General features: G+C 45.1%; 1 protein-coding gene across 2 annotated transcripts in view; it reads left to right on the forward strand.

The window, feature by feature from the left end:
* Positions 1-26,426, forward strand: part of ETV6 (ETS variant transcription factor 6) — a 164,513-nt gene that overhangs the window by 129,870 nt on the left and 8,217 nt on the right. For both annotated transcript variants that reach the window (XM_056862968.1, XM_056862969.1), the window contains 2 exons: positions 2,948-3,082; positions 12,448-12,993. In XM_056862968.1, coding sequence (XP_056718946.1) covers positions 2,948-3,082; positions 12,448-12,993 — 681 coding nt within the window. The remainder of the gene's footprint in view (positions 1-2,947; positions 3,083-12,447; positions 12,994-26,426) is intronic.

Genomic DNA, 26,426 nt, shown 5'->3' on the forward strand with positions numbered 1-26,426 from the left:
ATGCTTGGAATTATAATGACAGTTACTGGAACATGCTTATTGTAAATGGAAAACATAATCAAAATAGTCCTGCTGGATCCAACCAGGCTAGCAGCCAGTTTCCCACAGTGGCCAGCCAGATGCCTTTGAGAAGCTGACAAGCTGCGTCAGGCAGCCGATATGGAGCGGTGGAGACAAAATATCATAAATATAATTCAGCAGGGCTGGGATGGAGCCGACAGCCACAAAGCACGACTCGTCCATGCTATTTTAAAAATTAATGACCAGGAAAGGGCAGTCTAATATGGGATGAAATAGACCAGCTTCTGTGCAGGACATAATCTTGCGCCATGATATGCACACCGTTTAACCAGCTTCTTTTTAGTGTCTGGGTTAGGGAAGCGAAGGGGACTTGGTCATTTTTCATGAATGTTGCCCTCGACTTTGGTTGGATAGCTGTACGGAACCCCACTGAGTTGCTATAAGCAGAAAGAGACCCCAAGGTTGGACTGTGGAGATAAAGGGGACTGAGCCCGATATCAAGTAAAGAAAAGGTTTTCACATCCATCATTTATCCAGAGGCAAAGGCTGAATATGGAAATTGCTTTCTGGTAGAAATAAGGCAATACCTGTTCCTTGCAGGCACCTGAAGGAAATTAATCAGAGCTCCTATAAAATAAATTACATATCCAGATTTATGGCCTCTGACCTCTACACCCCAGGCCAAATGCAAAACTTGAACTGCCTTCCCAACCCCCATCCTTGAAAACTGTCTCCCAGCAAATTCTGCTACTACAGATACAAACGGAGCCATCTTAAGCAGTTACATCCTTCCAAGTCACATGAACACATGAAGCTGCCTTATACTGAATCAGACCCTCTGTCCATCAGTATTGCCTATTCCGACCGACAGCGGCTCTCCAGGGTCTCAGGCAGAGGTCTTTCACATCACCTACTTGCCTAGACCCTTTAACTGGAGATCCCAGGGATTGAACCTGGGACCTTCTGCATGCCAAGCAGATGCTCTACCACTGAGCCACAGATCCCTCCATTGGTCAGTGCACTTACAAGGGTGTAACTCTGGTTAGAATGGCCCTACAAGTTTCTCCACCATTTTTATCCCTCTAGATTGGCAATGGGAGAGCAGAGCAACACTGGGGGATGGGGGCTTGGCCCAGGGTTGCCGGTTCCTGACTTCTGCTCAGAAAATTTCAGTTGCTAAGAAGGCATCGCTGAGGGGAAGAGTTGATCCTTTGTTCCCCTTGGCCTTCCGAAAGCCCAGGAATTCCCAAGCTGCACGCTGCAAGGAAGCTGCTTTGTCTATGCAAGGAAAAAAAAAGTGAATTAAATCATTCCAGGCTCCTGCCAGCTCGGGTCACCTTCCCAACCCCGGAGGAGGCTGTTCAGTTCGCCTCTCAGGTCTTGCTTCTGCCCAGTCAGCATTTGATGAAGGATATTGCAGAAATACAACAGAAGACCCACTCTCAAAGGAGGCTGCCTGTTGTGCCTCTGCAGGAGTCATTACGCTGGCCTTTGGCCATTCAGGAGCCACGCCCAGATGGTCATAGCAGAAACAGGTGGGTGAGAAGGAAAGGTGTAGCAGCTCTGAAGGCAAGTAGTTTTTGCACCTGTTGCTACTGAAAAGTGAACCTTTTGAGATTTCAGTACGAAGGGTGCCTCCGATCTTGACCTAGACAAAAAGGACGGAGAAGCTATCCCAGAGCATTCTGCCCACTGACATGTCCCGTTTCTATGGAGTGCAGCTGGGTTTGCCAAGTTTACTGCATGACAGGAACTACCCACGCTGCCTCTTCTGACATTCCAGCACTTGGCGACCCAACATGATTCCTTGAGGTAACACATTTCTAAATTAGAAATTTGGGGCAATTTGTGAGAGCTAAACTGTATGTGACTCAGGAGATTTGTGATCTATGCAGTTCCTGAGTCTTCCCCCTATAGGGCTAATATCAATCAATCAAGCAATACCTTTATTGGCATATTGGTTACAATGGCAATAGTATAAAAAGGATATCTAGTATAAAAAGTATAAAAAGGATATCTAGTATATAAAAATTCAACTAATAAAATTCATTCATGGTAGCTATCAGGTAAGTTTCGCTTAATTTCTTGAATTCTCATGGCAGCCAGAAGAAACTTTGCTACCTTCTCCGTGGTACAAGAGTGCCGGTCAGCCAAAAGAAAAGCCACTGTCTTTTGCAGAGAGACATAAGATATCTTTTATCAGTGGTTCAATATGAGCTTCCTGTAGGGACTCATAATAGACACAATGGAGCAGCGCGTGGGTCATTGTCTCTGGTAGGTTCTGCGAACATGGGCAAGTCCGATTGCATACAGGGATGTTCTTAAATCTGCCCCAGAGGATTTCTGACGGAAAGATGTTCAGACGCGCTAACATGAAGGCCTGTAGGGCTAATAGTGGCTGGGGGGTGGGGTAGGGTGGAATTTAGTTTGGGACACCTTTGATCACGGAAGCAGCAGAGGGGAGAAGAGTTAATCACCCTGTCAGCCAATGCTGGTCCCCCTATCAGAATAGCAGCTCTTTTCAAGAAAAGAAGAAGCCAGAGATCCAATCCAAGATCTCCTGCCTCAGGCCAAGGTTGGCCTCCATCCCAGCCGTGCCTCTTGAGACTTTAGGAGGGACTCGTCTGATTGACAGTTCACTCAATACGAAAAAAATCTCTCCACTTAGAAATTTCCTGGCATGTTAGATAGAAGGGCACGAACATAGTCAGCTCTTCATTTTCTGTGTGAGGGGAATTCTGTGCATGGAGACGTTTAGGAATTCTGTGCATGGAGACATTTAGGAATTCTGTGCATGGAGACACTCTTTAGGACCTCCGCCTAAAGAGTCCTGGGCCAGGCAGCCATTTGCCTCCTCTGTAGAAAGGACCTTGACTTCCTGTACTGTGTCACTTTTCCTTCCCTCAAGTAGCTGTTTCTCTTTCAGGCGACGTGTTATATGAGCTTCTTCAGCATCTCTTGAAGCAGAGGAACTCTCACGTGCTGTTTTCCCCTTTCTTCCACCCTGGAAATTCGATCCACGCCCAGTCAGATGTCATGTTACATCAGAACCACGATGAAGGTAATGAATGGCGACAGCTCTGTGTTATTGGAGGTAACGTCACACAAGCAGAGGGGATGGCGCTGTGAAGGAAGGAATGGGGATGGTTGCTGAAAATAGGGGAAGGGAACCCTCCACGACACACCTGACTCTGGAAGTTGGCATCTCTGCCTTGTAGATAGGGCTGCCACATCTCCTGAGGCAGGCTGAGACCATGAAGCATGGGAGGAGGGAGGACTGCTTTATTTATTCATTTTAAATGTTTTATGCTGCCTTTCAACCCAACATAGGGCAGCAAATAATCAAAACATTGTTAAAATACAGGTGTGTGTACATATGTATGTGTGTGTGTGTGTGTGTGTGTGTGTGTAGTCAGTCAGTCATGTTTATTGTGCGTGGCCATAGGCCTTTACAATCTAGACACTATTACAACAACTTAAAATATATATAAAACCCTTAAAAGTCATAAGATTAAAATATCAGTTTGGCTCCTTTCCTCATTCCGTGGCTTTCTTTGCCCTAATTTTCCTGGCTGCTTGGCCACAAAGTGCCATTTTCCGGGAAACAAAAGGGTCGATGTCGGAAAGCAAGAAAATTAGTTTATCGGCATCAGATAATAAGTGGAAAGAATATTTGCCAGGAACTTATTCCAAGGCTCGATATAGAGAGGGCAGGGCAGGATGAAATGGAGTCGATCTTCCACTGAGCCACTGCATATACAGATATGTTGAGCCCAAGGTTTTTCAGAAAACGACTGGCAAGAAGCTCCGTGAGCATAGTTTGAAATCGCAGTGATGCGAGAACTGCTTTAAGACTATAAGTTCTTATATCTACCAGATAAGAAGCTCTGAGATGACCTTTTTTATCATTTTATACCACGGGGCTGATTTTGTTTGGGCGATTAGATGGCTATCAATTAGAGCATCTTCCTTGTAAATCCATTCCCGTAGGTCTAAGTTATTCCCTGTGGGCTGGAGCATGTTATCTGGGATGGTAAAGCAGGATGTAATAATTTTAAGGAAATCTGAACGCTCTGTAACTAGATAGATAGATAGATAGATAGACAGACAGACAGACAGACAGACAGACAGACAGACCGATCGGTGGGTGGGTGGGTGGGTGGGTGGGTGGATAGATGGATAGATAGATATGTGTGTGTGTGTGTGTGTCTATGTCTGTCTATCTATCTATCTATCTATCTATCTATCTATCTATCTATCTATCTATCTCTAGATATATCTATAGATATAGATATAGATATAGATATATGTGTGTGTCTATGTCTGTCTGTCTATCTCTATCTATCTATCTATCTATCTATCTATCTATCTGTATGTATATGTATATAAATACTAAAAATATAATTTATTAGAAGCGCTAAGTAAAGGTTAAAAATATTTAAAAACATTAAAATAGCACAATGGCATTTCCTAGGGTTGATCTCTGTAACCACATACCAAACGCTTTTCGGCCTATTGGGCCTTCATCAGTGGTTAATTAAAACCCATGTTAAGCCTGCACACATTTACAGAAATAAATAAATACATACATATACAAACAGATCAAACCCAACCAGGCATGTGTATAGGTTGTCTGAAAAGACAGAATAACAATGGGTTAGTTTCTATCTATCTAAGAGCCCATTATAGAAGTCTTGAAAGAGATGTTGGAAAAATGCTTACAAAATCTATTACCAGTTACTCAAACATCTTCCTGGCCTTCCGTAGCCAGGCTTAACCCGGCTTTATTATACTCTCCGTCCACTGGGTGAATAAACACAGGCCTTTGCTCCATTTCCGTCAGATTTGCTTCCAACCACTACAATTAGGGCTTTTAGTTATGCTTTTCTTTTTTTTAAGGCTTCCTCGGACAGAAATTAAAAGCCATGGAGGAGCATTTTGTTTTAATTATGGCTGGCCTCCCGCCACAGACTCCGGGCAGTGCGGGAGCCCCGCTGTGCCAAGTATTCCCAGGCAGGTAATGAGCCCTCCGTGTGTACTTTGACTCACTGGCGCTGCCTCTTTCCTGATCCGTTGCCCGGTGGAGGAACTCCCGCAGCTGAAAATAGTCCCCCCGCTGCCTCTTGGGGTTTGTTTTCTTAATTCTTCAGGGGGCTTTTTGATATGCCGCAAGCAGCTCTGAGAAAAGGGCCTGGAAGTTCGTTAGCAGACACCAGAGAGCTTTGATATAATAATCCCGAGTCTTTCACAGAAAGGATTCTTTTTCTCCAGCGTTTTCTGTGATTCTGAATATTTCCCCTGTGCAATCGTTCCGAAGCTATGTCCGTGTACACTTGTGAACCACAAGAGAATGGTCAGTATGCTGTGAGAAATAAATTATTTCAATAATTCAAGGTTTCTTTGACGCCAAAGCACATACCCACAAAGGAGGCATCCTGCTGCATCTCTGTATGATTCAGTGCTCTGGCCTTGCCTCGTTTTACTCAGCCTGTTCTGGGGGGCAGATACTTGCACATCAGAAGTGACTGAGCCAGTCACACTTGATGCAGAGGTAGAGCAAAATTAGAGGAAGCAAAATTCGAGGAAGTTCTGCATGAGTTACTGCACTGACCTCATCTCCTTCAGTCTGGGAGCACACAGAGGGTATTACAAGTGCCTTTAAAGCCAGCATGGTGTAGTGTGGTTTGGAGCAGTGGGCTCTAATCTAGAGAACAGGGTTTGATTCCCCGCGTCTCCACATGAGTGGAGTTTGAGTCCCCACTCCTCCACACGGCAGACTCTAATCTAGTGAACTGGGTTGGTTTTCCCACTCCTACACATGAAGCCAGCTGGGTGACCTTGGGCTAGTCACAGCTCTCTTAGAGCTCTCTCAGCCCCACCTACTTCACAGGGTGTCTGCTGTGGGAAGGGAAGGTGAATGTAAGCTGGTTTGATTCTTCCTTAAGTGGTAGAGAAAGTCGGCATATAAAAACCAACTCTTCTTCTACTACTACTTCTTCATTTATGCAAAAATGTAGAGAGGGAGTCCTCCTGACTCTGGCATAAGAAATGGAGTGTCGCACATTGTAATATTGGAAAAGAGTGTGCCTGACTTATCAGAAGTCCGGGTGCATCATCCTAGAGCATATTGCCCCCTGGCCTACCCAGGCTTTGGGAGGCTTTTGGTTGTCTTTTTAAATGCTCAGCAGTATTTTCAGCCTTTGGCCTGTGACGGGCTCTGCTGATAAGCAACCAGTAGGTTATATATGGTCTTTGAGCATTTTTTCAAATCTGATCCCCGGCGACTCTACCAAACTTTAATCAAGGCACAGTAAAAGATTTTCCCAGTTTCATACGGAAAAGAAAAATGTTTTCAAGTTGTAAAGGCTGATGTTACTACAGCCAGCTAACCTCTGTAATTGTCCTTTCGCACAAGTGATGAGCAAACATAACCTCTGAAGGGGGGGGGTCACACGGAATATTGCTGCAACCTCTTCCATTTTGAGAATAATCACATTATTTGCTGATGATGGAGCTTCTGGATCCACCTCTAATATTATTTCTGTCTCTTGGATTTTGTCCTTTATCTGCCCGGAGCATCTTAAATGTTCATCTTTTTAGTGTGGTCCCTGAGTGCATTGGCTTCATAGCTGGGGAGCGGCACCCACATTATTACACAGCCTGTCTGCACATGTCGGGGCCATGTTTAATAATGCTTAACCACTCAGTGGCTGGGTTTATAAACTGTTTGCAAGTTGCAGTCAGCTCAATCAAACATTTGACAAAGGATAAAATGCAGACTTTTAGATATAGGATTTCAAGATCTAAATAGTGCTGCTAATAAAACATGTTCCCCATTAAATATAGGGGTACCTTTTGGTGTTTACCAACCCTCTCCTTACTTATCTCGCCTGTGTGATCCCTCTCAATGTAGAGTAATTTCTCTGGCTAGATTTAATGTTTTGCCATCTGCGCTACTTGAAGGCAGATTTCGGAAAATCCCTCTGTCTTATTTTATTGTAGTTTCTATGCAGAATCTCGCAATGAACTATTAAGCCCCCTGTTGATCTCCATAGTCCTGGAGTTTTTTTTAGCAGGCTGGTAGGAACGATTGTGTTCCACATCAACAGCCACACCTGGGCCTGAAATACACCTAAAATTTCTTTTTTTCCCTTCTAAATCCAGGTTTGCAATGTTGTTGTTTGTCCACCACAAGCAGGGGGAAGGGCTGGCCCGGCTCTGGATTTTCACTGCCCGCTACCGATTTGGCTACACCTGACCTAAACGGTTGAACAAAGACAGACCTTTCTTGTTTATGACTCTGGGCGTGTGAATCATACCATCCACACTGTTGCCACTTCCTCCGCAGTCTGAACAAGGAAGCTGGTGGTTGCTGGCAAGATGGCTTTGGTGGTGGGCAGCCCGATGAGTGGGCCTGGAGTCAGCCCAAGGTCACGCTGCACATGCTGGAGGAATCCCATTTCCTCAGCAGAAGGTGGCTTTCTTCCTCCTCGAGGACTGCAGCGTGTATCCGTGTGTAGAACAAAGGGACCATTCTCTGCTCTCTCAACTCGGACTCCGAAAAGAATCGTGGCAGTCTGAGGATGAGGAATTAGGGCACAGATCTGCCTGCCGCCTTTGCCCCCTGGCAGAGTGGCCAGTTTGGCAGCCAAGGCACCCAATAGTCAGAGCTTTTCATGCAGAAAGGGAAGGGTTTGGGGTACATTCAGGTGGTGGTAATGGAAGAGAACCAGATCCCGAGACTATGCTGATGTCCTCGCTGCACTCAGGAGCAACACTCCCGAATAGTCCGTCATTCTGTCTAGCCTGAAGAAGCTTAGTTACCGTTATTAGTGACTAAATTTATAGGATTCATACCTTACTAGAAGGTATGTTTCCTTGTTAGAATTAGTTACCCAAAGTAATGAGGCAATTGTATTGAATGAGCTAAAAAAAAAATATTGCTAACTTCAGAAATATTAGTATTAAGTATCAAAAAGTATAAGAAGAGTATAACAGAATATAGGCAAAGCCCAACGGGCTAGTTTACAAAATTTTCACAGAGTTCACAGATCATAATACATTGCCAGAACAGAGTTTCTATACATACATACCAACATGCCGTCCAGGAAATCTGATAAAGACCTCCAGCGTTTTACAATTTTCAGCCTCTTATATATCTTTTTTCCATGGGAACCCTAATCTGTGATTATCTATTATAATCTTTACATTATATTTCTTTAAGAATTTAAAATTATCTCAAAATGAAATTTATCCTTCAAATCTATCAGCAGGGCTCTTTAGCAAGGTTGACTGATATAGATATACATAGATAGATAATCAGATTTTCAGTGTCAAACTAAATAATTATAATATGGTGAGAAAGTCACATAAAGGATGCTGATGTACACAGAATAATTAATCTCTATGAATCCCTATTACCCCCTCTTCAGGGTTTAAAGAGACGAGAAATTTTACGTTCTTATTTATGTTTATGTTAGCGAAGGTCAGCTTGGCTAAGCGCCTGAACTCATTTTGCTACTGCCTAATTGGTAACCTTCAGTAAAACAAAAACATTGCCAGTTTCCCAGCAGGAGATTGACTTTAATTAACATATATAGCAAGCATTTATATATTTTAAGGCTATATGTGCCTAATGCCGCTACAAGCCTCAGGCTTGGTCTGTATGGAAAGCTTCATTCATGGAAATGGGCATCGTACAAAGGCTGCAGTGGAGAATGTTTTCAGCAGAGTTTTCATAGCATGGTTTTTTTTTCCATATTTTATTGAAAATTTATATATTACATAAAATCAAAAGACATACTAATTCATACATATAGCATATTCAGACTTTCAAGGGCATCAGTATATATATTGTCTTCTAATACATTCTATTTGTGTTTAAATAATGATTTATGTAATTAATCTTTTGAAGAAGAACCTACAGTTTTAGAAAGTGAAGTGAAAGTTGCATTGAGAGCAATCGGGAGAAACAAATCACCAGGAGCAGATGGGATATCAATAGAGCTATTCTAAGCCACAGAAATGTAGTCCATCAAAATCTTGACAAGAATATGCCAACAGATATGGAAAACAAAACAATGGCCCACAGACTGGAAACGATCCATTTACATTCCAATTCCCAAGAAAGGAGACATCAAAGATTGCAGCAACTATCGGATCATCACATTAATTTCTCACACAAGTAAAGTGATGCTCAAAATCTTACAGCAAAGGCTGTTACCATATATGGAACGAGAAATGCCTGATGTTCAAGCTGGTTTCAGAAAAGGAAGAGGCACTAGAGAACATATTGCAAATATACGCTGGTTACTGGAGCATATGAGAGAATTTCAGAAGAAAATCAGCTTGTCTTTCATAGATTACAGCAAAGCTTTTGACTGTGTGGATCATGAAAAGCTATGGCTGGTTTTAAAGGAAATGGGTGTGCCACTACATCTAATTGTTTTGATGCGCAACCTGTACTCTGGACAAGAGGCCACAGTTAGAACAGAATATGGAGAAACAGAATGATTTCCAATTGGCAAAGGTGTCAGACAAGGATGTATTTTATCTCTCTATCTCTTCAATCTATATGCAGAACATATAATTAGGAAAGCTGGATTAGATTTAGATGAAGGTGGAGTGAAAATTGGAGGGAGGAACATTAATAATTTGAGATATGCCGATGACACTACATTATTAGCAGAAAAAAGTGAAGATACTGTGGACTGCCAAAAAAACAAATCAGTGGGTTATAGACCAAATCAAGCCTGAACTGACCCTAGAAGCTCAAATGACTAAACTGAGGCTATCGTATTTTGGTCACTTAACACCCACACAAGACCGTCGCTGATATTTCCCCTATAGACTCACAAAACCAGATTTATTTATAGGTTTCCCTAATTTATATAGAATGATCACTATATTTTGTCTTTTCTTTCAAATTTATCTATGCTTTAATCTATATCTCCTCTATTTTTCTTACTAATCTATTTATTATAATCATTTAATCTATTACATCCTTCTGCTATTCTAGTCAAAGAAGTATGATCCATTTATCCTGCTTTACTAAATCACGATTTCTATTTGGCATAATCATAATAAAATTTTTATTTCTTCTGAAATTCATCCATCAATTTTAGCATTGTATTATTGATATCACATACTTGCTTACACACATAGAGCTGTCAGCGAGAAGGATTTGAGCATGCGCTTATTTGAAACTAGTGGAGATAATTATGCTTCTGCTGGGCCTGTTCTGACAAAACAAAGTATATTGGGATTTGTACGAGTCATCCATTTCCATAGAGAACCCTCCCTTGGGGTTTTTACCCCTTGAGGTAGGGTTGCCAACCTCCAGGTGGTGTCTGGAGATCACCTGCTATTATAATTGATCTCCTGGTGACAGAGATCAGTTCACCTGGGGGAAATGGCCGCTTTGGAAAGTGGACTCTCTGGCATTATACCCCATTGAAGTCCCCCCCTCCCCAAACTTCGGCCTCCTCAGGCTTCAACCCCAAAATCTCCAGGTATTTCCCAACCCAGAGCTGGCAACCCTATCCAGATTTGCCAGACTAGATCTTCCAAGTCTATGATTCTATGATTAACAACCTTTGTTCCTGCATTTATTGCGCAGCCTATTCAGTGTTCTGTAGGAAGACAAACCTGTGCCAATTCAGGATCAATTAAATTATGCTTACCTTTCCCTTTGAACGAGAGAGTTTAGGACTATTTGCATGTTAGATGAGGCAAGGGTGGGGTCATTTCAACTGTGCATACCAGGGGTGTCGAACTCATCTGTTACGAGGGCTGGATATGACATAAATGTCACTTGGTCAGGCCGGGCCATGTGTGCCATAAAATTTAATGCCAGGTACTGGAGATACAAACTTTATAGAAGGCACGAGCAAAGCCAATTAATAATGTTTTAAGCTTTATTTTTTACTTAAAATACAAACATGCTTAAAACAATAACACTCTTACAATATTTTCTTGGGACTGGGGGTGTGGCGGGCTTGCCAGCCCAGATTGGGACATGGGGTGGGGGGGGGGTCGGCTGCATTGGCTAGCGAGCCTGCTGTGGGCTTGCCAGCCCAGATTGGGAGCGGGGTGGTGGCGGCTGGCTCTCGGGCCAGATAAGGCTGTATCCGGCCCGTGGACCATATGTTTGACACCCCTAGAGTATACAATTCCAGTTGCCAGCTATATTCAACATAATTCCTCCTTTAGAAGTACATGAGGCATCTATTAACCAGCATGGTGGGGGCTAAGAGTGATGGACTCTAATCTGGAGAACTGGGTTTGATTCCCCATTCTTCTACATGATGCCTGCTGGGTGACCTAGGGCCAGTCACAGTTCTCTCCGAACTCTCTCAGCCCCCCTTACCTCACAAGGTGCCTGTTGTGGGGGGAGGTGATTGTAAGCTGCTTTGAGATTCCTTACAGTAGAGAAAAGTGGGGTATTAAAAACCAACTCTTCTAAAATATAAACAACCAACTGTTGTATTCTGAGCACCCGTTTTTCCCCTCTACTCAGCAGGCAGGGGCCCATTGTATATTTTTGAAGTCCAAGACCATTTCCTCATACTTCTATAATAATATAGGGCTCTGTGTGTGTCAAGCAGTTCAGAATGTTGTAGGTGGTGCGGACTTTAGCTTCCTGCATGCTTCCAGCCCCTACTTAAAAAACAAAACCTTGAAAGGGGGCAATAGATATTAACACCTCAGAAGCCAGAGAGTGGGATGAACAAGATTTTCAGGGGAGTGGGAGCATCAGCATCCAGGTACCCACAAAACCTAAATATGTTTTTTTGCAAAATAACAAAGACTGCAGAATAAGTAATGCAAAGTAAGAGGAAATGTGCAAATCTGTCCAAGTTGCATAATTTTTACAAGTGGCAGATTTTGGATTTTTTTTAAAGCATAGATTCAGAATTAAAATTCTAGGGGCTTTTCATAGTATCAGACCTAGGTGGGGCATAACCCAAATAGAAATATTGCATCATGATATTAAATACCTCTTCCTCCGCCAACTTTTCAAAACAATTTTCTTTTCCTTTTGTGTGTGTGTGTGGGGGGGTGCCATCAGGTCACAGCTGACTTATGGTGACCTCGTAGGGTTTTCAAGGGAAGAGACATTTGGAGATGGTTTGCCATTGCCTGCCTCCATGTCACAACCCTGGTATTCCTTGTAGGTTGCCCATTCAAATACTAACCAGGGCTGAACCTGCTTAGCTTCTGAGATCTGACCAAGATCAGGCTAGTCTGGGCTAGAAGCAAAATATTCATCCTTCCTTGCTTAAAATTTGGCTGGACCAAGAGGAGTCAAACAAAATGGCTTGACAGGCCACCTCGAACCTTCCCTGATCACTCTAGACCAGACGTTAACTTTACTGACCCTATCGTATCAAACACCATTCAGGGTTTTTTCTTTTCCCTCTACAGACAGTTTCATCCATCGACCGTCAAGACAATCAACAGATGCTGCCCACCACAACCTGCCCACTATCGAACTCTTGCATCGTTCCCGATCGCCCATCAGTGCCAACCACAGGCCTTCCCCGGAGCCTGAGCAGCGGTCATTGAAATCCCCGCTAGAGAACACTGTCCGTCGCCTCTCACCAGCAGACCGGCTCTCAGGGACAAGGCACCACCAAGAGAACAACCACCAGGAGTCTTACCCTCTCTCTGTGTCTCCTGTGGAGAACAACCACTGCCCAACCCCTTCTGAAGTGCTTCAGAAGCCTTCCAGCCCCCGCCAGGAGAACACCCGGGTGATCCAGCTGATGCCCAGCCCAATCATGCACCCTTTGATACTCAACCCCCGGCACTCGGCTGATTTCAAAGCCTCCAGGTTGTCCGAGGATGGGCTGCACAGAGAGGTCAAGCCCATCAACCTGTCCCATCGGGAAGAGCTGGCGTACATGAACCACATCATGGTGTCTGTCTCCCCTCCTGAAGAGCACGCAATGCCTATTGGAAGGATAGCAGGTCAGTGGGGATATGTTGCCGATCACGTATGCTTGTTTGGGATCTACCACATGTTTTCCAGAGCAAATGTTAACACTGTGCACAGGACTGTTTTGTTTTTGAAGTTATTTGGTGTGAATATACAGAATTTCCTAGCTTCATTTAAAGATAGAAAAATCCCAACTTTGGGTTGGATCTTCCCACTGATAATGGTTTTTGCAGATCCTACCTTCCATGGCAGACCTCTAACTCCCCCATTGGATTCCCCCATCCCCTAGAAGCACTTGGAAGGGGATGGGTAGTTGTAGTAGAAGGGGGAAGATTAGAAAGTCTTGCTTCTGTGATGGAAATCCTTCTATCTTCAGTAATTTTCAGCAGGATCCAAGCCATTGGAAGTAGGCCAATATTGTTGACGCTAACAGGTCAATGGGACTTGAAAGAGACTTGACCAAGAGCAAAAAGCAATCAGTGGCAGACAGTATAGTGTACTTGAAAGTGGTGCTACTTTTGGGCTATGCTGCAACAGATGCACATGGCAACCCTTCGGAACATGTCCCTTTCGCATTTGATGTGGGACAACCAACTTATGCATAGCTGCCCCAACTAAAAAGCTGAGAGATTGCCATCGTTCCAGTTCAAAGAATGGAATGCGCCATCTCTGACTGGTGGGAGTTTGATGCTCATACAAGTAGTCTGCTTGCGGAGTGCTTATTTGCAGAAGTGAATGGCTGCCTGCTAGTTGGTACAAAAACAACACTCCCGAAGGAGGATATTCAAAGGTGCCACAGGCAATCAGTCAGTTACAGAAATTCACTCTATGCATTTTAAGGCCATGTTCTTTGGGAAGGGCAATTTCCCCACTGCTTACACAGAAGAGAAATTTTCCGTTTTACTGCTTTGTGTCTAATTGTAGTTATGACTCCACAACCTGCACTCTTGTTTCTTCGGCAGTAGCAGAGGAACAGACGGTAGGCAAAACTACACATTATGATAAATGCGGGCTGCAACCAAAACTGGGAGCCCTGTGTTAAGTGCCCTGCCCGCAACATCTACTTACGGTGTGCAACCAAAACTGGGAGCCCCGTGTTAAGTGCCCTGCCCGCAACATCTACTTATGGTGTGACCTAAAGCCACAACATGAATCCTTCCCAGTTCCTTATAGCCAGTAAGAGGAGTGGGGTGGGGGGAGTTGCACATCATTAGCAATGTGTAGGATCAAGACTTCCTTTGCCGTCACAATCCACTCAGGCATAATTCCCGCGTTCATTTCCGATATGGTGACACTACTACAATCAGCATAACTTGTATGTCGTTGAATTATGAACGATTAATTAAAGGCTTTCTATGTTTGCACTGACAGAACTGGGATTCTGGTTGCTCTTTAGGGATTAATGGGCTCTATCCAGGCGGAGAGTTAAGCCCCGTTAAATTTGGTGCAACGGAATTACATGCGCTTAAACTTTTACCGCTGCAACCAACGTGACCCTAACAGTGCTTATGTTTGCCCAGGACATATCCACTACTTGCTCTCCTTCGTCCTCTTGCAATATGAAATGGGTTTGTGGGAAAGTACTTTACCATTGAAAAAATAAATTTATTTTGAAGAATGCCATTAATGACCAAATGCCATGCGGGACAGGGGACATTGAAACTATCGAACATGCACTGATATGTTGCCCATTCTACCATGAAGTTAGATCAAAGCTTATCTCCCCCCTGCTTGGTAAATTCCCTGATGAGTCAGTTGAGCTTTTGGCAAAGAAGCTCCTATTAGGAGAAGACCCTCAGCTTACGCTCCAAACTGCCCAGTTCTGCGCTGTTGCTATTAAAATATGCAGAACTTTATTAGAGAATGATTATTAGAATATTTTACAATTTTATCAATTTTAAGGTGATAATTTTAACCGGGGGTTGTTTTTATTGATCTTACACCTTTATTTGTACTGGCAGTCTGTGATTCTGCGGTGCAAAACTATTGAGTCTGGAAGCATGTGTTGGCATGTGATTGGTCAGTTGAACATATTAATAAATTTGATTTGATTTGATGACTAAATGCAACAAAAAGATTAGTCAGAGACAGGCAGTCATTTTTTGTCAGGATCCAGAGTGTGATCGATTTGGACGACAGAGACAGGATGTTGGTTGATCGCATTAACCTTGCTTTCATTTTTCACAAAGAAAATAACTGAGGATGTATTTTTATGGTAAGATGGATCAGAACAAGGATTGGCAGTTGGCGTCTCATGAACACGTGAAGCTGATTCCGAGATATGATATATGAAGTCAGAGATGCGACGCTCGGCACATGTTGTGTAGTTGCAAGATTAGGAACAGTGGCATCAATGTGCACAGCTGCCCTGCTCTGAGTCAGTCCGTTGGTCCCTCTCTGTCATCTGCTCTCGCCGGCTGGGTTTCCCCTCAGGTCTCTCACAGAGATCTTTCCTAGCTCTGCTGCTTTGAGGGGCTTTTGACGCTGAGCCGCCAAAGGGGGAACCTGGAAACATGTTGCATGAGAACCCCGTGACGGATCGCTAAACTATGCCCATCCCCACATAGATTTTAAGTGTTGCTTTTGCAAATACTTTTATCTTGTGATGCAGAAACCCACCCCTCAGCAAATCCAAGGCTTACGGATACTTCTATCCGCTCCGTTAACACCCCAAGAACAGAGGATATTACTTGCCTTGGGTGACAGCTCGTAACCAAACCTGGGAGGCCTTTTGTGTCCCTAACGCTGGGTTGTACTGCAACACAGGTCTAAAATGTTTTAACGTCAGAAAAGAAGCTGGATTGTTTATTTACAAGACAGGAAAAAGATGAGGCAGCAGTAAGCAGCCAAGCAGAAATGCAAAAATAAAAAAGGACACATGGCATATCTGACTTCCCATACCTATTGCTCAATTGAAGACTGGCAGTAGCTTAGCACTTCCTTTCATTAACTCATGGTGGCCTCGGGCAAGGCTCTGCCTGAACTGCATTGGGTCAAACTTGCAGGTTGAGATTCATGATTCGTACCAAGAATTCCCTTCACGGATAAAAAACAGCATGTCATGGAACAGGAATCTAGCCTGGTTTTTCTCCCTGATGTGCTAGCTTTGAAGGGGAAAATTTTGTGCGTACAGATCAAAATCAGAATCGAGAGCCCTCAGTGGCAGTCTGAAATGGTACACGGCAAACACTGGATTTTCTGTGTCTGTGAGACCTCTGTTTCATTGCTAAGTCATGAGTGGGGAATTCCCTCACAGACCACAGCTAGACACCCCTACGTAGTAGTTAGTGGTGGTGGGGGGGTGTCCAAATTTCAGCTTGAAATCAGAAGCTGTGCCTGCTGAGCCCAAAGCTGAATGGGTCAGAGGGAGAAGATGACCGAGGGAAATTCTGCAAGGTTTCTCTTGTAGGGATTGGTTTACCTTCTTAGGTTAGGTGAAGATCCACCAAAGAAGGCGCCATTTGCAGTGTTCAAAGAGAAAACTGGAAAAAAAGAGGTCCCAGTATTTCCTTCAAAGTTAGGAAATGCCCTTGGTAAGCCAAGAAGGAAATTACAAAATGGCTTAAATGCATACCACAAGAGACGGTTCCCCAGCTAGATCTGATTATCCTAAATTCGACATTATTTGCTAAGAGGTTTACTCAGCTAGGCAAACAGCGAGAAGACATCAAGGACAGTTTTGTCTGATACTTAACATAAAATACATAGAAGCACGGTCTTTTGCAATAGAATGAAGTTGGTGGCCTCTTCTGTCACAGGAGAATTCAGTGTGATCCTGTTTCTCTCTCCCCCCCCCCCATTAATTTGTTTTATGATCTGTCCAGTTATTCTTACAAATAGAAGGCACGATCAGCTACAGTTCAGCTTTTCAAAGTACCATTAATTTTCACATTTAAATCAATGGGGCTTAAAAAATGCTTAAGGGGTTAGATCGTTTCCGTAGCGAGCAAAATCCTAACTGCGAAAAGTTTGAACAAAGACTTTCATATGCGCCAGTGCATGCAAGCACACTTGGCTTAATACTCCGATTCAGTGTATTTAGCGATGTTATTTCAGGCTTGTCTGGGTTTATGGAAGGGAATCTGCTTCATCGCAGTCATGAGAGGACAGAGAGGAGGAGGAGGAGGATCTGGGATGGCACAAGAATTCTCGACTGGAAATACTGGTTTGCTGTGGGAAGCGGCTCCTTGTTTACTGTTTTTGGCTTCAGGGCGCAGAGCAAGATACGAACACCTTGGCTGGAGCCAAACAAAGGCAAGCTGTAAAGAACAAGAGGGCCCTGACAACTCTGTGGCATCTCTCATCTTTGATGCCTCAGAGTTGTGAGTTTCAGTTCCCAGGCTTCCAGAGTCCTTATGCAACTGTGAAATTGCCCATTTCTCTTCTCCCAGGCAACCCTGAAACTAATTCTAGGCTTCCTATTCCATAATTCCAGTTCTGTCTTTCACTTAGTGCTAATGATCATAATTATCATGTGTGCAGTGTGTCACGTACATTATCTCAATAATTCTTACAACAGCCTTGTAAGGTGGGCTAGAATTGTTCCTGTTTTACAGTTGGGGACTGAGGCTCATAGGGAATGGCTCTCCTAGGTGACTGTGTGAGTTCAAGCTGAGGAGAAATTTGAAACTGCTCTTCCTGGCTCACTCATAACTCTACACGCATGGGTGTTGCTGTCTTCCATACCAGTTGGGTACACTACGCCTGGGAGAAATCACATGGGCAGACTTCTGCGTCTTATTCCAGAAGACCAGTTCTTGTAGTTCTGTGTTTAAAAAATTGCACTCAAATTTTACTGAGATGAAGACACATGAAGCTACCTTATACTAAATCAGACCCTCAGTCCATCAAGGTCAGTATTGTCCACTCAGGCTGGCAGTGGCTCTGCAGGGTCTCAGGCTGAGGTCTTTCACATCACCTACTTGCCTGATCATTTTAACCAGAGGTGCTGGGGACTGAACCTGGGGGCTTGTGCATGCCAAGCAAATGCTCTACCACTGAGCCATGGCCCCATCCCAAGCCAGGAGTGTAACTGCACATGAATTTGGAGTTCATGCACATCCTCCATCCAACCACTACAATTTCTCTGTTCACAGACTGCCAAGTTCAGTCTAGATGGCACCATGTTTCTTACAATGGAAGACCTTTGGAGCAGTGGACTCTAATCTGGAGAACCGGGTTTGAGTCCCCACTCCTCCACATGAGCGGTGGAGGTTAATCTGGTGAACTGGATTTGTTTCCCCACGCCTACACATGAAGCCAGCTGGGTGACCTTGGGCTAGTCACACTCTCTCAGCCCCACTACCTCACAGGGTGTCAGTTGTGGGGAGGGGAAGGGAAGGTAACTGTAAGCCAGTTTGATTCTTCCTTAAGTGGTAGAGAAAGTCGGCATATAAAAACCAACTCCTCCTTCTTCTTCTTCCTGGAGCTCTCATGTCTTCCTCCAGATTGAGTGGCAATTTGAAGGCTGCAGTTATCCTTTCATTACCACAGCACATAAAATCAAAGGCTTTGCAATGAAGGAGTGGGAGTTTAAGATGGCATCATTGTGATGTGTGTCTCCATAACACAGACACACAGAGGGACAACAACAGACAACAGCCAGACATGGGTAAGACATGTCATAAAAGAGAAGGGGGCAAAACTGGCACCCGGCTTCCATTTTCAGTAGTGGCCCATGTTTACTACCACCTCTAGTTCTGTCTCCAGCTACTCTCCTGGGGACTTATAATAGTCTGGAAGCATCCATAAGCCTACAGGATTGGGGGAATATTAGACATTTCAAGAGTTGGTGTCACTCTCCATGGATTAGGTTAGAAGAATAAAGAAAAAGACCAAGCAGAGTTAGTTTCTGTTTATTTACATTATTTATAGTCCACCTTTCTCACTGAGACTCAAGGCAGTACCTCAAGACTTCTGATTTCCCAACCAGCATCACTTCTGCCTTGACTGGGTCCGGTATCAATTTATTTGCCTTCAGCCGTTTGACCACAGTGGTCAGGCATCGGTTCAAGACCTCTGCTGCATCACCTGGGGATTTGAATAGGCAGATGGAGAGCCAGTGTGGTGTAGTGGTTAAGAGTGGTGGTTTGGAGCGGTGGACTCTGATCTGGAGAACCGGGTTGGTTTCCCCACTCCACATGAAGCCAGCTGGGTGACCTTGGGCTAGTCACAGCTCTCTTAGAGCTCTCTCAGTCCCACCTACCTCACAGGGTGTCTGTTGTGGGGAGGGGAAGGGGATTGTAAGCTGGTTTGATTCTTTCTTAAGTGGTAGGGAAAGTTGGCATATAAAAACCAACTCTTCTTCTTCTAAACCTGGGTGTCATCTGATATTGATAAAGAGTGAAAAAGAGGAGAGACCTCTGTAAGAAACCACTGAGCCCCAGAGGCCACAAAAAGAAAAGAAAAAAGAGCAATTGTCCTTAACTGTGTCAAAACAAATTGCTATTATACACAGTGCCCACAATCCCAGTAAAGTGTCACAATTTCTGAATGTCCTGATACCAAATAAATTCCAGTAAAGGACATTCAACAATTGTTATACTTTCCTGGGATTGTTTATTTGTTATCAGGGCATTCAGAAATTGTTATACTTTACTGAGATTATTTGCACTGTATATAATAACAGTTTGTTTTTACAATCTGCATATTGATGATATCCAATTCCAAAGCTATAAATGATTTCTCCTAAAGGTTTTACACAGAGGTTGAATAATATGGGGGATAAGATTGCACTTTTTGGCATCTCATAAGACAACTCCCAAACTGAAGACAGCTAATTGCCAATGGCCACTTATTCAGTCCAGTCCATGAGGAACGATTTAAACCAGTCCAGGGCACATCCACGGATACCTATGTCTACCTCCAAACACTTCAGAAGGATGGCATAATCTACTGGATCAAAGGCTGCAGGTAGATCCAGAAAGCATAGCCTTTGTCTACATTCAGGTGGAGGTTATCCACTAAATCCACCAGAGCTGTCTCTGTCCCATAATCCAGCCTGAAACCAGACTGAAAAGGGACCAGAGCCCATGAGTTATCAAAGAAGGCATAGAGTTGGTTTGCTTCTGGTGCCTTCATCACTTTGCCAAGAAAAGGCAGATTAGTGACTGGGCAATAATTAGAGTCATCATTTTTGTCTGGGGATGGATGTTTAAGTAGTGAACCGCCTGGGTGAGTGATAAAGGGAAGGTGCCCTGGGTTAGTGACTGATTTATCATAGTCACCAAGGGCCCATTTATATAGTCCTTACATGATTTTAGCAGCCAGCATGAGCAAGGGTCCAGCGCAAACCCAATAATGCATTTAGCATTTCTTCTGGCAGGCCTATCTCACAGGTAGCATCTAGGTCAGAGCATACTTGTGTTATTTGATTAGCAAAAAACCTTGCAAAAGTGTCACAGTTGCTTGTCAGTTCCTGAATCATAGAGTTGGAAGGGACCAGCAGGGTCATCTAGTCCAACCCCCTGTACAATGCAGGAAATTTTCAACTACACCCCCACACCCCCACTTACCCCTACTCTATGCCCAGGAGATTGCCAAGATGCCCTCCCTCTCATGATCTGCCTAAGGTCATTAAAAGGTTCAGATTTAGGGGTCAACAGATAATGGGATACCTTAAAGTTGGGAGGCTCATGAGCTAGCTGATGCAATGGTGTTGGAAAATGCCATCAAGTCACAGCCAACGTATGGTAACCCCTTTGGGTTTTCGAGGCAAAAGGCGTCCAGAGGTGGTTTGCCATTGCCTGCTTCCGCGTGGGCTGAGAGAGTTCTGAAAGAGCTGTGACTGGCCCCAGGTCACCCAACATTCATCATGTGGACGAGTGGGGAATTGAACCCCCATCCTCCAGATTAGAGTCTGCCGTTTTTAACCACTACGCCATGCTCGCTTTGAGCTGATGCAATTGTAGCAGAGAAATAACATTTAATTGCTGCTATCGCCACTGCTTCATAAGTCTTCCAATGGTCTCTGTAGCATGCGCTGTCGGATTCAATGGGAGTTTTTAGCCAGCGTCTTCAGTCAGACATCTTCCGGCCCTCTTTATTGAACCTGGGGCCTTCTGCATGCCAGGTAGATGCTCTGCCACTGAGACGCAGCCCCTCCCCTAATCCTGAGGATTATGAAAACTGCTGTACACTGAAGTAGGCCAATGGTTCCCCCTAATTCAGTCTGCTCTGACTCACCGTGGCCTGCCAAGGACTTTCCGTGGCCTGATACTCAAGATCCTTTTAACTGGGGAGGCCAGGGGTTCTGGAACCTCACCCCAGAGATCCAGCTCCTCCTCATGAGATCTCAGCACTAGTTCAAGATAATGCTTGAACTAAAGCATGCCCCACCTTTGACGGATGCTTAATTAGTGTGGCTTACCGCGGCTCACGCTGCACCTTCCTTGGTGAGGCCACAGGTTCTGTTTATCTTACTCTGCTCTACACTTGGGAGCGGTCCTCACCCACTCAAAATGGGTGGATTTCTCATTGGCCTCTCTTTGTAACGTCTTCCCACTCCCACTCCTCTGTCGCGTGCAACTTTACGTATAAATATATCTCTTCTCAGAAGCTGGGACGAGTTGCTGCAGGACTTCGGTTTGGTTCGGTTTCACTGCACCAAAGTAAGACGACCACCCTTCTGAAACCGAGGACGGCAGAAGAGGGAGAGGAGGGGAAAGTAAACAATCTAAGACATCTAGTACACCAGGGGTGTCAAACGTAAGGCCCGTGGGCCGGCTCCGGCTCCTTGAGAGCTCTTATCCGGCCCGCGAGCCAGCTGAGACAGCCACCCTCCCCCCACTCTCGGTGTGGGCTGGCGAGGCATGGACCGGCCCGACCAGTGACACTTATGTCATATCCGGCCCTCGTAACAATTGAGTTCAACACCCCTGTATTACACTTTTAATTTTAAAATGTGGAGTATTTACTAGGAAAAGGATTTCCAAAAGAAGAAGGCATTTCAGTGCTTGGTAATCTTTCACTAATTACAGCGGTTTTACATTTTAAAAAATTCTTTATATATTTGTTTGTTTTGCAAATATTGAGCTGAAAAAAGCGTCAGACGTACAGGTGGAATATTGGCATTTTCTGTGAGAAGCAGATCCTGCGTTACCTGCTGTCAAATAGATCGGTCAATTGCGTGAGAGATGTGGCAACTTTTCTCTTTATAGTGTCAAGGAAAAAATAAATTTCATTTCCCCTTTTTAAAGCGTGAAGTGGTTGGTAGATAGACAGTGGCTGTTAAATCTAGGGAAAGGAAGAAAATGAACATGGCGCATGGACCATGGTTTAGTTCAGGGGTGGGGAACCTTTTTTCCTCCAAGGGCCATTTGGATATTTATAACATCATTTGCAGGCAATACAAAATTATCAACTTAAAAATTAGCTGACCAAGCCCCAATCAGGCAGCTGCCCCAGATGACCACCCCTCGGGCAGGCAGGCATCCAACCGGTGGTGCACTCGCCCACCTGGTGGCACAGGATGGTCTGCTGCACCAGCCGGGCGTAGCCGTCCAGCCACATGCTGGAGTTGCTCCTGCTCCACATGGTCGGGGCCGGATTCTACAGCCAGCTCCTGCTACCTCCACCTGCAGGCGTGAAATGAGGACACACTGGCTAAGAAGTCCCCCCACACACACATTCTGGCCCTGCCCCCTTTAACCCCTCTGTTGTCACCACTTCCACCCCCAGCCCTCTTGTAGTACAGAGGGAATAAGTTTCTCCACGGCCCGAGTGGGAAAGGGTTAACACATTCTTGAGCAGTCCTAGCAGCTCCATAGCTAATGACTCTTCTGCAAGGGGGAAAAATGGTTCCTTTTCTCAGCAAAACAAACTCACATCCACCTTGAATAGAGGGTATTCCTGTCCGTGGGAGGGGGCGGATCACCAGTCTTAGATCCTTCTGAACTAGAGATCTGCCAGGACCCACAAAGGGCCAGACCAAATGATTTCGCAGGCCTTAAACTGCCCCCGGGTCTGACGTTCCCCACCCCTGGTTTAGTTAATACGCTTTAGTGCCGATACTACATGTCAGGTGAGGAGTCGTGTTACCAACCTCCAGGTGGGGCCTGGAGTTCTGCTAGAGCTACAACTGATCTCCAGACTATAGAGGTCAGTTCCCGCTCAGGAAATGGCAGCTTTGGAGGGCCGAATCTATGGCATCACATCCCCCCCCCCAAGCTCCCTCCCCTCGCCATACTATTCCTTCTCTCGGCGCTGCCCCCAAATCTACAGACATTTCCCAAGCTGGAGTAAGCAAACCTGATGAGGAGGGAGTCCCTGGAGTTTTATGTTGATATCCGAAGCATAGCCAGTGTGGTGTAGTGGTTAAGATCAGTGGTTTGGAGCTGTGGACTCTAATCTGGAGAACCGGGTTTGATTCCCCACTCCTCCACATGAGCGGCGGAGGCTAATCTGGTGAACTGGGTTGGTTTCCCCACTCCTCCACATGAAGCTAGCTGGATGACCTTGGGCAAGTCACAGCTCTGTTAGAGCTCTCTCAGCCCCACCTACCTCACAGGGTGTCTGTTGTGGAGAGGGGAAGGTGATTGTAAGCCGGTTTGAGTCTCCCTTAAGTGGTAGAGAAAGTTGGCATATAAAAACCTCCTCCTCCTCCTCCTCCTCCTCCTCCTCCTTCTTCTTGCCTTGGATGTAAGCGCAGATACATCTTTTTGTGTTAACAGGCCAGAGTAACAACCTGCGGTTGATAATACTGATGCATATAGGCATGGATAGTCATGCAATTAAACTTACCTCCACAAATGTGGGCAGGACAATTAAGGTAGAGAGATTGCTGCTGGCCAAAAGGCAGGTGTACAGTTTCATTTATCCCACCACAGAACATAGTCGCATCGTGAGTTTCTGTATTCTTTCCTTGGCTGGGAGGGTGGAGAAATACACTCCTCTTCCTCCGGCCGGTAGCCAGGAATTTTGTGATGAGGGGGTGTGAACGCCTCCTAGGGGAGGGCTAGGCTTGCCGAGTCCCCATCTTCCCAAACCCTGAGACTCATTACGCAGGGCCAGATACTGACATAGATTGGGACCTGGTGATGTCACAGTGAACAACAGCATTAATAGCAGGCTGAAAGTTAACATGGAAGTTAGCTATGCAGTAAATATGAAACATCGGTGTTAACTGCCAGTTACTGCCTCCCATCTCTAATTTATAACTGCAGTAGTTGCTACAAGCAGGCGTGTGTAGGGGTCATATGGGAAGCCCTAGATCTGCAGTCTGGCAAACCGTCTGCTACCCAGGGAGAAGAAAGTTGCTTACGATCATATGTGTGTGTGTGTGTGTGTGTTAAGTGCCGTCAAGTCGCTTCCAACGCATGGCGACCCTATGAATCAATGTCCTTCAAAACGTCCTATCCTTAACAGCCTTGCTCAGATCTTGCAAACTGAGGACCATGGCTTCTTTTATAGAGTCAATCCATGTCTTGTTGGGTCTTCCTCTTTTCCTGCTGCCTTCAACTTTTCCTAGCGTGATTGTCTTTTCCAGTGACTCTTGTCTTCTCATAATGTGACCAAAGTACGACAGCCTCAGTTTAGTCGTTTTAGCTTCAGGGAGTCTTTTGATGATTTAATTAGTATAGAGTAGCTACATTCTAAAGAGACGTTGCAGGGCACAAGAATATGGGTTAAGATTCAAAACTGTGTTGGGAAAACTAGGGCGTGGGTAGGGGAGAGGGTAATTAAGCAATGCCTTAAATAAGAAAAGGGGAGATTCCAAACTGTCATCTGCCTGCAAATTGCTCCCTCCAATCTAGAAATTAATACTAGGCAGATAAATGTGTGGTAGCTCTGTAGAGATGGGGAAGGTCTCTGTACATGTGCAGAGTGTTTGCAGTCTGGGCATTCAGAGAAGGCGTGTGTCTTGGCTGAAATTTATTTAGATTTCTCCATAGACCTTATTTTTTCTTTAGTGAGAGGTGGTGGGGCCTCCCTGGATTTTATGCCCCTTCAGCCCTTTGGCCTTTGAAGAATTCCTTTTTCTGTTGTGGAAGATTCTGGACGGAGTTTAAACCTTCCTGAGCAGGACATCTGTGGTCCTTCAGCTCATTATAATCCCAGATTATAGGGGAGGTGTCCACCAGATCTTGACAGTGGTTATTCACAGGTGATTAAAGAGCACTTTGTATATGCTCAGAGACATACATTCTTTCCCACAGGCAAGTTCCAGCAAAGCTACTTGTTGTTAGCATTACAAACAGATACCAGACTGAGTGAAATGGAGGATTTCACATTTCTGCTCCTGCCCTCCTCCCGTGGTCCCGTCTATTCCCGAGGCAGATTTCCAACTGTAGAGAGAGGTGGCAACCACAAAATCTCACTCTAATTTTCTGCCCAATTCTGTGGTTCCTCCCAAAAACTGGAGGAGTGCTGATATGGGGAAGCAGCCCAGTATGGTCTCCTCCCACGTGGCCCAAGACTCCTGAATTTATAGCTTCTCTTTCCCCATCTAGCGTGTGGTACTGTGCCATGAAGGGAAGAGAGGTAAGGGCTCAAAGGTTTTTCATGTATCCTTCTATTAAAGGTAAAGGTAAAGGTCCCTTGTGCAAGCAGCGGGTCATTCCTGATCCATGGGGTGACATCACATCCCTACGTTTACTAGGCAGACTGTTTGCGGGGTGGTTTGCCAGTGCCTTCCCCAGTCATCTTCCCTTTACCCCCAGCAAGCTGGGTACTCATTTTACCGACCTCGGAAGGATGGAAGGCTGAGTCAACCTTGAGCCGGCTACCTGAAACCAACTTCAGTTGGGATTGAACTCAGGTCGTGAGCAGAGCTTGGACTGCAGTACTGCAGCTTGCCACTCTGCGCCACGGGCACTCTATTACAGGCTGTTAACGCATGGCTTGTTTCTCGTGAGTTTGTCCCTGTGTAGTCGCCTGACTTTTTATCGCAAATCCACAAAATTACACATGGGTTACAAAGGAGGGGCCAGGTGGGAGCTGCCGCTGCTCTGTACTCCTCCTCCCCGCCATCCCCCGAGTGGAGCTGAGGGGGAGCCGGCAGCGGATGGAGGTGTGGGAGCAGGGGGAGAGTGAGGGCGCGGGGATCCAGGGGGGCGGGAAGGTGCTGCTGCTGGCCAGGCTTCTTCCAGCGGGGAAGTCAACCCTGATGCTGAAACGCTCCAGGAAGCTCTTGTGGTTGTTGCAAACATTAAAGTTGTGACAACCCAACAGTTGGAAGACCCAGAGAAGTTCTGGAATTGGGTGGGTCGATCAGGCAGGCTGGAGACGGCCATGTGTGTTGACTCGGGAGATTCGCGACATGCCAGGGAGATTGACTGGACAAAATGGCCATGCGTTTTTGACCATAGTGTGAGATCTAGGCTTTTATTCAGATCACGCCAAAGCATAATGGTACCGGGAGTGCCACCAACTTTTTCATCATGGCGAGTGTCCCTCATCCCTCTGGCAAGGAGACGAGAAGGAGATGAGATGTGTTCACGTCAACTTTTCTTTTAGTCCTTGCTCA

The sequence above is a fragment of the Euleptes europaea genome, chromosome 17 (assembly GCF_029931775.1).
Source record: "Euleptes europaea isolate rEulEur1 chromosome 17, rEulEur1.hap1, whole genome shotgun sequence".
NCBI lineage: Eukaryota > Metazoa > Chordata > Lepidosauria > Squamata > Sphaerodactylidae > Euleptes > Euleptes europaea.